We start from the raw sequence: 12854 nt of genomic DNA, 5'->3' as shown, positions 1-12854 counted from the left end.
TATAATTCCAAATTAACCAGCCAGACTGGCTCATTATTAGACATTGTTAGACTTAGATAGCTAAGATATTCTTGTCACGAATGTTTAGCTAATGTTTAGCTTCATTTTCATTCTTTTCCCTAAAAAGGTGCAAAGACATATGAACAACACAATATATCCCTACATCATCAGAGATTGTTATTGATATTTTCTTGGGTTTCTTGTTAACTTTTTCTGTTCTTTAAAGCAAGGGTGTCTTGCAGCTCATTGAGATCAATTTGCAATACAGTATAATATTTTAAATCTTTATTTTAGAGTCTAGTATTTCATCTTATGTTCAGGTTAGAGTATAATTACTGCATGTAATAGCAGAGAGCAATGAAACATTTCCATTTCTGGTTATCAAAATATTTGAAAATTTGAAGTGTTTGAGTTTTTTCATGGATCAAAAATGTATAGCGCACACACACGTTAATGTGCTATGCAATAGACATCAGACTAGTGATACATAAAAAGCTAAGATGCCTGTTAATCAATCACTGAAGTTAAATATTAAGGCAAGATGGATGAATTGCTGGATGACCCAACTTGCCAGTAAATCATTTGCATCTGTGACAACCTTTCAAGTGGTTGTGAAAGGTAGAATTTTCATTGCAATAATAATAATAATAATAATAATAATAATAATAATAATCACCAGCAATGTGTAGCCCCCATCTGGATGAAGCAATGGCAGTCAAAGTGTGCCAGTACTTTCTCCACAAATCGGCTATCCATGGGGAGGAGACCAGAGTGATGAAGCCAGTTCATAGATGGGGATTATTATGAGGCTATGATTAGTAAAGACCAGGGGGAAATTTGGCCAGGACACCAGGGCAACACCCCTTCTTTTTTTGAGAGACGCCCTGGGATTTTTAATGACCACAGAGAGTCAGGACCTCATCTGAAGGATGGCACCTTTTTTACAGTATAGTGTCCAGGTCAATATCTCCCATCCAGGTACTGACGAGGTTCACACCTGCTGAGCTGAGCTTGGGGTATGAGTTGTGAGACGCAGGGGGATATGTTGGCTGGCTATAAACACACTAGTTCTCCTGACAGTGAATGTAAACAAGGTTTTCTCTTATCGTTGTAACATCGTGCAGTGAGGTGAGAGGTGTTTTCATGTACACTGGTGCACAAACTGACTGCATCACATGGAATCAAGGGATCTGACGTGGCAGTTTGAGAACAGGTGCGTGGTGGGGTGGCAGCTGGTGTTGCTGTATTACTGTATTACTCTCTGAAAGACCCCCATCTTAACACGTAAACCCCTGTTGTTTCACACCAAAGTCAGGCTCCGAAAAGGATGTAAACACCAACCTCTGCTAAGGTCATCATCTTGGCTCATTGGCTTTTCTTATTGATTAGATTAATTAGAAAATAAAATCCCCACCCCTCCCAAAAAAACACATGAAGCACTCTTCTTGTTTTGTATTTTTCTTTTAAATGTTTTCTCCTTAAACCAATAAGATGCAGAAAAGCTGAAATCAGAAATGAGAAAAATAATTTTCTGCACGTGAAAATAAATCAAATACTCAAATAGCCTTTGCTGTCATTGGAACTGGCCATTGCATTGGTGCAAGTAAGTTTTTTTTATCAGAACTATTTGTTTAAAGTTTAACACTTTTGTTTTATTGTGAATTGCATATTTTAGGTTCAGATCTTCAAATTGACAGATGTTCTTAAAAATGGACTGAATCAATTTACTGGAAAGGTGAAAGAAATACATATATATGATAATATAATGGATAATACTTTTTTAACAAAGTTTTATAGTGCTTGGCTTAGTGTCCCTTTCAGTCATAAATGTTTCTTCAAATACAAGTAAGCTATCTACTGAAGCATCATAGATTTTAAGAAACAGCATTAAACAGATGATATATTGTTAACAATGGCTGCATATTGTAGATTGCTGTTTAGATGCTGCATTTTATATTTGATATTACTATAATAGCAGCCTGAGCAGTAAAAATTCTAGTGTTATAGTTCTTTACCCAGTGTCTTTCAATTGTATGACTACCCTAATCTGTGCCATATCACACCAGTGAATACTGTACTTTATCATCAACTGTTATTGCACATACTGTACTTTGAAATGACAGTAAGATACACACTTTCCTGACTGCTTAATGGTTAAGTGGTGTTGCATTATATAAAGAAGCTTCATAATTCATAACCTTTTTTATTGTTGATTTATTTACAGACTTGTCATTTAACATCGTGCAAAATGCCAATAACAAAAACAATGCTGTTGTAATCGTGGCAACTGTATATTTTCAGAATTCAATTCTGCTAGACAAATATAATATCTTTATTCCATGCTGAAGAGAGAAGAAAGAAAACACAATGTTTCGGATGTGGAACCTTCTTCGGGTGTGAGCTTCATTGTGTTTTCTTTCTTCTCTTTTCAGCATGGAATAAACCTATAACTTGTGCCTTTGCAGCCTACACACGCTGACAGCTACCCACCTGAACTAAATATACATCTTGCTTATTTGACCCTAGGATTATTTATTGTACCCAAAATCTAACCTGTTTTGGTGACTGACATGATATAAAGTGGAGTTGAGACGCAAGTGCTTTTGAATGTAAATACATTTGAGAAGGAACTACGCACTATGCTCAAAGCTGTATTTGCATTGTAAAATATTTGGTTTTGAGTAGATGAAGCCGATCAATTTCAAATGCATTTGAGTGGTCTAACAAGTACACTAGGAAGAGCAAGTATAATTAAACCACTGAGTTATTCAGTTAGGTAACAGAAAACTCATCAATGAGAAGCATACAAGAATGAAAATCAGAAGATAATTTATTATACTAACACTGTTCCAAAGTGATTAAATCTGTACCCATTTATACAGTTGAGAACATTACTGAAGCAAAATGTATAGATTCTATTCTTCAAGGGTACAATAGCAGTGCTCTGTATGGAATGTGAATCCACAAGATTCTTTCTCATTATAATTCTAGACCAACAAATCATCTCTAATTTATGTACTGCATCCTATGTGTTTATGTCTGAATGTGTTGGTATCGGATGCACTTCGTGAAGTTTTTGTGGCATTTGTACTTAAAATGTGAAACAGAAGTTTGTATTTGCTTTTGCATTTAGGCACATTTGAAGACCTCTTTGTAGGCACAAGTTGTTGAGCAAAGAAGGTTAATAAAGGCAATTTTGATTTACTAAAGGCTTGAAGTTCTACAGCATTTATTAATATGTAAACAGTATGTGTTTGTGGAATGAGTGCTTTTCAACAATTCTGACTATTAGTAAAGGAATATAGGTAGGCAATTGTATGAATCAGTACAAAATGGGAGCATTTTATTTTCAAGAGTCTCATTTTTTAATCCAGGAAAATTAGTTCTATATTAAGGTTTGAAAATTGTCTAAGATGCTATCATTGGTATAAAATAAAAACAAAGTGAAAAAGCCTGCATTGCTGAACACATTGTTTGCAATAGACTTATCTTCTCACAGCAAAGATTCTAAGCCACTCTGTTTGCAGTGATTTGGGTCAATGGCTCTGTCATTAATAAAACAAATATTTAGTTTCCAAAAAAAGGCAATAACAAAGAATTTCTAAAATTATCAGCTATGGACATATGGCCTTCACCTGCACCCATGTCGGGTGCAATCAAGTTTAGTAACAGTTCAGAGATAAGAGAGGAACTGTCCCTGACTTACAGGCCTTGGATCGATGTGTGTATGTGGGGTGTTGAGTCTGACAGACTATCCAGCCCGCCTCACTCCGGTATAAAAGCAGTTCCGCGTCCAAACAGACAGTGCTCTTCAGATTGTGCTGAACAAGCACACACACACACTCTTGCAGACAGTCTTCCAGAAATCACCAGAACATGCGTTCTAGACAGACAGAGAAGATGAGGCAGTTCCGCAGGCGCAGCTCTATTTTTGAGAAAATCCTTAGGGTAAGGATGCTTTTCTTCAGATCGTTATAGCTCTCCTTACTGGATGATTATTAAATTAAACTATTTTTTTTTGGAGATCGGCTGTGAATACACCGATAACCCTTATTGTTGAGGATCAAGATACAACCACAAGAAAATAAAATTAAAAGCCAATACAGGGAAACAGGGAAAATGTCTTCTGCAAAAGTAAATCCCATGGCTTGAGTAATAAGTACTTGAGTTATGCTCGTTGTTAAAGATTGTCCTTCGCTCAGGGCTTTGTTAATGCTGCGCAAGGAACCTGATGGAAACCCTAGCAGATCTGGAGAGAGAAGGTATCGATATATTGACTTTTCATTGTGTCGTCCCCCCACCCCTGCAACTTCCTTCTCAGGTGGATCAGATCCTTTCAGAGTTCCGTCTGAAAAAAGAGGAGCTGAAGGAGATCATGAGGAGGATGCAGCGTGAAATGGATCGGGGACTGCACCTGGAAACACACGACGAGGCCAGCGTCAAGATGCTACCCACCTACGTGCGCTCCACCCCAGAGGGCTCTGGTAAGTTGATCGCCCACAGCCATACACACCGGCAGAATGACCAGGGTATCCCCGCTGGGTGAGAGAACAGTGCCTGTGTTCGAGATTGTGGATGAGGATTTGCATTGAAACATTATGTGTATTAATCGTGTGCATAAGCCATGATATTTCAGTATGTTTTACACATAAAATCTACAAAACTCAGAGACCATCCCCCCATAAAAAAATGACAATCATATTAACAATAGTTTTCCCTCACAAAATTTATATATGTGCCCTACAATGGACTAGCATTCTGTACAGGGTGGATCCTGCCTTGTGTCTTTTGCTTGTCAGAAGAGGCTCCAGTTCCTCCAGTACCCTCAATTGGATGAAGAGGTTAGAAATTTGGATGGATGAATAGATGTGTTCCTGTACGGGACAGCCAGGTCCAAGGGGTCCCCTTGCTGATCACCTCTGTGTTTCGCAAGTCTCTGACCCTTAGCAAACTAAACAGAAACTCACAAGCAGAAATGAGCAAGAAGATATTGGAAAAAAATGATCTGATTTTTAGTCATAAATTGTAATTCCAAGACAAACCTGCAATTTAATTTCAGAACGTTTCCAAAAATTCCTAATGTCTTCTTTTTTATCATGTGAAAATTGTTCCCAAATGACCTCTCTTGAAAGTAAGCAGTGCAGACAATAATTGATCCTGATGCCGAGAGATACTTTTCTAGGCCTGTAAGGTCTAATGGCTTTTTAATTAAGTTAAAAAGTATATTTGTGATGAAGCTCTCCCTGCCCCTGCTGCGATTTGAGGCATGCACAGCGTCTCTCCTGAGAAAGCAATGAACTCAGGATCAATCCTCTGAGATGGTGGAGTTTTACACTGTCTAGATTTCAGAGAGGGAGCACACTGAGCCCTGTTTGCACTGAGCCGCTGAATCTTCTTTCCATTGCTTCTGTCAGAGGTGGGGGACTTCTTGGCCCTGGACTTGGGGGGAACAAACTTCCGGGTGATGCTGGTGAAGGTGGGAGAGGATGACGATCGAGGCTGGAAGGTGGAGACCAAGCACCAGATGTACTCTATCCCTGAGGACGCCATGACAGGCACCGCCGAGATGGTAAGGGAGGCCGGCTCTGTATCCTTCTGTGAGCTGAAGTGACTACAGTGACTCCAATGTGGGCATAAGATGACAGCTTTAAAAGGAATGGGCTTCGAATTTAAGATTACATCAGCCTTAATACACTAAAGAGCAACCTGAGGATTGTTTTCTGTAAAGTTCTCCATGGTTAGAAAAAACTATTTGTGTGAAAAAATATATACCATTAAAACATTGGTCTGTAAATCAGTTTGGTTGAGTTTTCTCTTTCTGTCTCTCACTGTCTCTTCCAGCTCTTTGACTACATTTCCGAGTGCATCTCAGACTTCCTGGACAAGCACAACATGAAACACAAGAAGCTCCCCCTGGGTTTCACCTTCTCCTTCCCAGTGCGACATGAGGACATTGACAAGGTGAAAGACAGACCCGGGCCAGGCTGGGGGCCGTCACCTCACACGTGAAGCCACTGGCGCATACTGTACTTGCACTTATCTCCACAAGCCACTGCAGGCTGCTATCTCATGCCCAATTAAATTTAGAACGCCTTCTACTAATGTTGACTGCCACACAGCAGGGCTTCATCAGACGCAGATAAAATAGCAAACCTTATGAGGTGGAAAGTATAATATCTAAAAATTAAAAACAATTAATAATGAGGTCACGTTTTCTTGAAGATATTGGTTAAGTTAGAAAGAAAAGCTTTTTGCTTTTTTCCTAATATCGCAGTGGGCTTATTCTGAGGGTTTTCTTTGCGGATCTGTACTGTATGTACTTCTTAAATAGGGAAACAAAAAAACATTTGGTGGTTAAGATAGATATTTCAATTGGTTCCTCGTCTACTTTACAGTCCTAGTGTTTCAGGAGCTGGTCGTTGATATTTTCTTGTTTCCTAACACCTCATCTTCCACTCAACGCAGGGCATCCTGCTGAACTGGACGAAGGGCTTCAAGGCCTCAGGGGCTGAAGGCAACAATGTGGTGGGCCTGCTCCGTGATGCCATTAAGAGGAGAGGGGTGAGTCTCTCTCCTATCTGTCTTCGTTTCTTTTTCTTTTTTTCCCTCTATGTACATGAAGAGAAATAAGCACATTTCATATCAGGTTTAAACCTGGGGGAACTATAATCACCTACCCTTATAAATCAAAGATAAAGGAGACCTAGCTAGGGCAGGCTTAGGCCTGATCAGTTATGCTGGGCAGTCTATGTACTGTATTTCAATCAAGCACAGAGAGCTTTATATTTATTTAACGTATTTTGTTCCAGATCTTTCTGGCATGCCTTGCACTAATCGCATGGCACACGTCTAGTGCAACTAGAAAAGGTAAAGTGATGTTGTAACGCTGTGTTCCTTAGGACTTTGAAATGGATGTGGTTGCCATGGTGAATGACACAGTGGCCACCATGATCTCGTGCTACTACGAAGACCGCAGCTGCGAAGTGGGGATGATTGTGGGTAAGAGGAAGGCCCCCGATGAGTCCCGTTTTAATTTCTTATGTGATATGTTTGCAATGTTTGTAGAAAGTGCCATGTTTGTTTGTACAGTAGTATTCAGTAATTAAAAACATCACCAAAGAGTGACTATTGACCCCAGCTCAAAAGTATAGGAAAAGGTGTTCCCTGTTTGGAACACATTTCTCTCGTTTTGCCTCCTTGTTCTTTTTCAAAATGTTCACTGGAGCTGCTTCATAACTACAAACTGAACCAATGGTGCTAAGACTCAATAGCTACTGTAACTCAACATTTTGAAATGTTTAGTCTTCTCGTAGGTTTTCTTTGAAGTTAAGGTCTGTTACCCACAATTCTCTGCTGTCTCTGCTCAGTATTTACTCTCATATTCCCTGCTTTTGAGGAGGCTGTATGAACAGGATAATAATGCTTGCTTTAAGGTTATCCTTAGTTTTGATACCAGCAGGATAAGACTTATTTTTGGATGTTGTTGTGTGAAAAACTCTAAGTACGTCTTATTTAATAAAGCAAAACCAGTGACAGGTACTAATGATGTCGTATTGTTTCCTGCTTGGACATCTCAGGGGTTTATGGAGACCGATGTTCCCTTTCTTACTCTCTTCTCTCTCCGGGTGCCTCTCGCAGGCACAGGCTGCAATGCCTGTTACATGGAGGAGATGCGCACGGTGGAGCTGGTGGAGGGGGAGGAGGGGCGGATGTGTGTGAACACCGAGTGGGGAGCCTTCGGGGACACGGGCGAGCTGGAGGAATTCCGGCTGGAGTACGACCGCGTGGTGGACGAGACTTCTCTTAACCCCGGACAGCAGCTGTGAGTGACACCTCTCCTTTCCCGCTGCACAATCCCTCTACAACTAGGGAACGGGTACAGCAGGAAATGTACTTCCGAATCGCGGATTCCTCACCGGGCACTTGGCAGGGAGACACGCTGAGGTCAGCGCAGTCGTATGTGCAGGGGGGGCTGGGAGAAGTATTAGTCTCCCTAGGTGATGAAGGACAAGCTTGAGGAAAAAGAAAAGCAGTGAACAGCGTGACTTTGTGCCAGGACTGACCTGATAAAGGGCGGTGTGTCCTTCTGCACCAAAACAGGTCACACATCGGACAGGATTTCAATGATCCACTTTCTGAGAGAGAGCTGGGCGCATACAGTACTGTATGTCTGGCACATGTATTTGGAAATACAAACAGCCAAAAGAGAGTTCTTTCTTAAAAGCTTTTCTTAATTTGCACCTGATGTGTATGCATGAGACTGAAAATTCCATTCCCATAAAAAAGTTAAACGAATAAAATGAGGAAACCTCAGAAACGAGCCAGACAGGATAACTGTAGCTGGATATGCGTTGTGTGTACTGTACATTCAGGATACACTATAGAGAGGATGGAGAACCAGGTTATCCAGTCAGGTGCCCGAGGTGACTGAAATGTGAAGGTGGAAAGTGTGCTACTCTCTCATTCACTCACCTGCTGCTCACCTGCCTCTCCTGTGTGGTTTCCCTGTCAATGTCTTGTTTTTGTGCAGAGCACAGTGAAATTGGCCCCATCAAGCGCACATCAATCTTGCCTCTGGACACAGGCTAATGCGATGTAATGGCGCCGGCTCACTCTGACCTCCATTAGCCCTGCGCTGCTAATGGCTGTTTACTCTCAGCGTCTCATGGCGGCCACACTGCTCTCAGCTGAGGCGGCAGACTCACGCATCTGACAATGAGCGTTCGTCGGTTCTCAATTTAGACATTAAACAGGAAAAACACACGCTGTGGATCGGCTTTATTGAAGATTTGACGCTTCTTTTGTTGCCACAGATTGACTATAAAAAAACCTTTAGCTCACTCTGATATGACAGCAGTTGAATGGATCAGGATTGGTCTGGAAATTTAGGAAAAAATTGGTTAATTGGAAAAAAAAATAATTTACCACCCCTTCATTTGACCTTTCAATACCACATTCTTGGTATTCTTAATCCAGGGATGAAGCAGGAGCAGTTGTGAAGCAGGAAACGTAGGAGCAGTTATGGAGCTTGCTCAGGAATAGGCAGGGCGTGTTTAGTAGTAGTGTTTAATGTGTGCTGTGGTGTAAGCCAATTGCCCTCTTCCTTTCCCAACACTAGCTATGAGAAGATCATCAGTGGGAAGTACATGGGTGAGCTGGTGAGGCTGGTGCTGCTGAAGCTGGTCAATGAGAACCTGCTGTTCAACGGCGAAGCTTCTGACATCCTGAAGACTAGGGGCAGCTTCGAGACTCGCTTCGTCTCCCAGATTGAGAGGTACGAGCAATCATAAATACCTGCCGCTGTCCAAGACCAAACTGGCATCTGCTGGGGTTCACAGAGGAAAGAAGGGCATGGAAACGGTTTCACTTTGTATCTGATGCCCTTTGTGTGCAATATAATTCCTGTTATCTAGGATCAGAGTCCCTCAGGGCTCTCTGATTCAGGGGATCTCTGAATCAAGGTCTGAGAGTAAAAGTGTGAAAAAATGAGTCCAATTAACAGCATGGTGGCGCAGTGGTTCGCATTACAGCCCTGCAGTGCTAGGGTCCTGGGTTCACTTCCGCACCTGGGGCGCTATCTGCGTGAGTTTGTATGTTCTCCCCGTGTTTCCACAAAGGTCTCTGGTCTCCTCCCACAGTCCAAAGACATACTTGTTGGGTGACTGGCTTCTGGGAAAGCTGGCTTCTGTGAGTGTTTGTGTGCCAGTGTCTATGTCTGTGTGGTCCTGTGATGGACTGGTGTCCTGTCCTGGATGTCCTGTTGCTTGCGACTCCCCTGTGATCCTGAATTGAAAGAAGCGGTTAGGAAATGGATGTATGGACAATGGAGTGACAAATTAAACTGTGATAAAGATCTTGGTCTAAGCAAGATAAGTGGAACAAGATAAGTGGGTTTTCTTTGGAGCACAGAGTTCCTTCCCTGGACATTTTTACTCAACCTCTGGCTCTTGTCTTGCAGCGATACTGGGGACCGCAAGCAGATCTACAACATCCTGACCACCCTGGGCGTGCTGCCCTCCGAGCTGGACTGCGACATCGTGCGGCTGGCCTGCGAGGGCGTGTCCACGCGGGCCGCCCACATGTGTGGCGCGGGGCTGGCCGGGGTCATCAACCGCATGAGGGAGCGCCGCAGCGCGGACACGCTCAAGATCACAGTGGGGGTGGACGGCTCCGTCTACAAGCTGCACCCTTGGTGAGTAAGAGGGAGAGGACAGAGCGGCGGGAAGGGTGTGTTTAAAATTCTACATTTCCAAAGCATGTAATTAACTGCTTAGATGGAAGATAATTTGAGACAAATCCTTTTCTATTTCCTATTGTACATGTTGCAGTTGTAGGTAACTCAAAGGAGATTAAACTCATAGTGCATTACAGTCCTATGAACTATAGATACTGTATGTTAATAAAGTCTTCAAACTAACACTGCTTTTACCTTACATTTTCCACTTGTAAATAGAATGATAAAAATAAAGGTTTAGTACATGCACAAATTCAGGTTTAATAATGAATCTCCAATTTGACATCTTTGCCTGGCTTTTATAAGTGGTGTCTGTATTGTCTTCCTTTGTTTGCTGGCCAGTTTCCAAGAAAAATTCCACAAAGTGGTGCGGGAATTGACACCTCGCTGCGACATCACCTTCATCCAATCCGAAGAAGGGAGCGGGAGGGGGGCGGCCCTAATTTCAGCCGTGGCGTGCAAGATGGCGTGCATGTTGAGCCAATGAGGGTGTCCTGCAGCCTCCCGCCACTAGGAGGAAACCTCGCTCTGCAACATTTGACCATAAAGCACTGGACCACTTCTCCATCACCTTCCTTGTGCCAAGAAGGGATGTCTCCCGCCAGGATAATTCCCCTCCTGCACCACTCATCCAGAATGCCATGAAGGGATGACCCGTCTGGGGGAGGAGACGCCTGGGTCATACTGAGGACAGCACAGGGGATTCTGGGATTTAGAGCTTATTATCAATGAAAAACATGCAAATGTAGCTCTAGGCCAAAGCTTTTTCCGAAGCTTTGGTAGGCAGTCAGACCAGACACTTCACTAGTTAACACATCAGAGTTGGCTGTTGCCTCCTTCAAGACAAACTTTAAGCAAGGTATGGCTTGAAACTGATGAAGTATAGACAAAACATACACACTTTGTCTGGCAAAAGCCATAGAAATGAAATACCAAAAACTAATGAGCAGTCTTCTCTTGTAATTCCTGCAATAACCTCTCTGTGTCACCATTAGCAGCAGGCCTTTGCTCATCAAAACACAGGCTAAAATAAAAACAGCCTGGTTTTCAGAAGTAGTGGAATATTTTTTTTAATTTATTTATTTTAAAGTCATTGTTCAGTCAGTTGTCTTGTAGACCACTGATGTGCAGTCTGTTAAAGTTGCCGGCAGCATCCAGATTGTACAAAAGCTGAATTCATTTATTGTAGTGGTATAATAGCCATTTTTGTTTTCGGTTTGTTTTTAATAGCCACAATTATGTTTTTGTCTGTTTTCCTAGTGTTGTTTACATGCCAAAGTGGAAATATAACTAATCTCTTATGGGTTATTGCAGGATAAACTGTGATAAATAATCTGTGGCAAATTCCATATAATTTGTAAACAAGTAGTGCCTTGTACATGTAAAAATAGTAGATCCTTGTAAATATTATAGTAGACTTGTGGCTGCTGTAGTGTTTGTTAAAGGTTGTGCAGTGTAGGGGACTGTAAAGCTGAGCTAGACACTTATGATACAGTATAGAGCTTCTTTCTTTGCTTTAAATTGCTATTCTTCTGTACTGCACCATTTCTTTTTAAAATCTCAATTTCCAGTTCTGGTCCACTTCAAAAACCTATCTTATCTGTTTCACAAGAACTGAAAACACATCTGTGTGTTACACCAGGAATGAAATTGCCTGATCATCCGAATTAAACGGCAACAAAAAAAGTCTGCATTGTTTAGCCAAATAGAGCCCTAAAATTGTTTTTTGTTAGTATTAACTAAATCAAATCTGAAAGATGATAGATACAGGTTCTGGTTGATTTTGTGTTCTTTCTTATGTTGGTAAAATGAAAAAGTTTTCTCCCATGTTCCCTTGATTATAAGAATTAATAATAATAATTCCCTACACTTATACTATACTGTTGTATACACACTTAAACTGTGCTTTTCTGGACACTCCACTCACAGTGCTTTAGAGGTAATAGGGACTCTCCTCCACCACCAATGTGTAGCCCCCACCTGGATGATTGTTGAATTACAAAAGATCTATTTTATACATGTTATATATAACAATTTGTGAGATCTGTCATCTGAAAGTAGGATTTGACTAGGTGACTAGCTGCTCGTGTTGAAATACTGCAATTTTGTTCTGTCCATGTTAACCGATGGCGTTTGTCCTGGTCATGTGTTTTGAAATGTTCCAGGCTGCATTGCTTGGGGAAGAAAGGACAGACCATTTTTCTTGAGTGTGTCACTCAGGCAGTCACTTGCTGCATAGCCGCATCTTATCAGGGAAATGTGTGTGCAGACATCGGTTGGATGTGATTCTTTTAAGTGAATTCAATTCTATGTAAAGTAATACACTGCAAACAATAAATTCTTATATTTGATTACAGAACTGGTACTGTCATTATGTCCTCTGGGTCTGTTTGCGACAGAAAGTTCACTAAACAGTTGCCTAGACAACCCATCACAAATTCATAGCTTTCTTATAATTCTGCACACCAAAGGTCCAATCAATGTTTTATATTTCAAAATATATATTAGAGCTGTGTTGTCCAATGACATTTGCTGACTATTGACTGCTGTGACTACAGTACTTAACCTAATTTCATTACCAGTATTGAGAACACACACCAGTCATCTGTTACTCTTGTTA

The 12854-nt window shown here is 41.4% G+C and overlaps 1 protein-coding gene across 1 annotated transcript; it reads left to right on the top strand.

Moving 5' to 3' along the window:
• Nucleotides 1-3830: 3830 nt before the first annotated feature.
• Nucleotides 3831-12582, top strand: gck (glucokinase (hexokinase 4)). The gene is made up of 10 exons (XM_088933025.1): nt 3831-3948; nt 4322-4484; nt 5415-5569; nt 5842-5961; nt 6466-6561; nt 6900-6999; nt 7639-7822; nt 9119-9274; nt 9959-10192; nt 10577-12582. Exons 1-10 carry the CDS (start codon nt 3877-3879, stop codon nt 10719-10721), a joined length of 1425 nt encoding a protein of 474 aa, XP_088789151.1. The 5' UTR covers nt 3831-3876; the 3' UTR covers nt 10722-12582.
• Nucleotides 12583-12854: the final 272 nt, after the last annotated feature.

This window comes from Atractosteus spatula, chromosome 2 (genome assembly GCF_055471065.1).
Source record: "Atractosteus spatula isolate fAtrSpa1 chromosome 2, fAtrSpa1.hap1, whole genome shotgun sequence".
Lineage (NCBI taxonomy): Eukaryota > Metazoa > Chordata > Actinopteri > Semionotiformes > Lepisosteidae > Atractosteus > Atractosteus spatula.
This window is presented reverse-complemented; position numbering and strand designations above follow the sequence as displayed.

Bases quoted from the DNA above. Each gene is read 5' to 3' on its own strand.
- gck (XM_088933025.1), top strand. From the start codon at position 3,877: ATGCGTTCTAGACAGACAGAGAAGATGAGGCAGTTCCGCAGGCGCAGC. The intron at 3,949-4,321 runs GTAAGGATGCTT...CTTCCTTCTCAG, and splicing joins TTTTTGAGAAAATCCTTAGG to GTGGATCAGATCCTTTCAGA. The intron at 7,823-9,118 runs GTGAGTGACACC...TCCCAACACTAG, and splicing joins CTTAACCCCGGACAGCAGCT to CTATGAGAAGATCATCAGTG.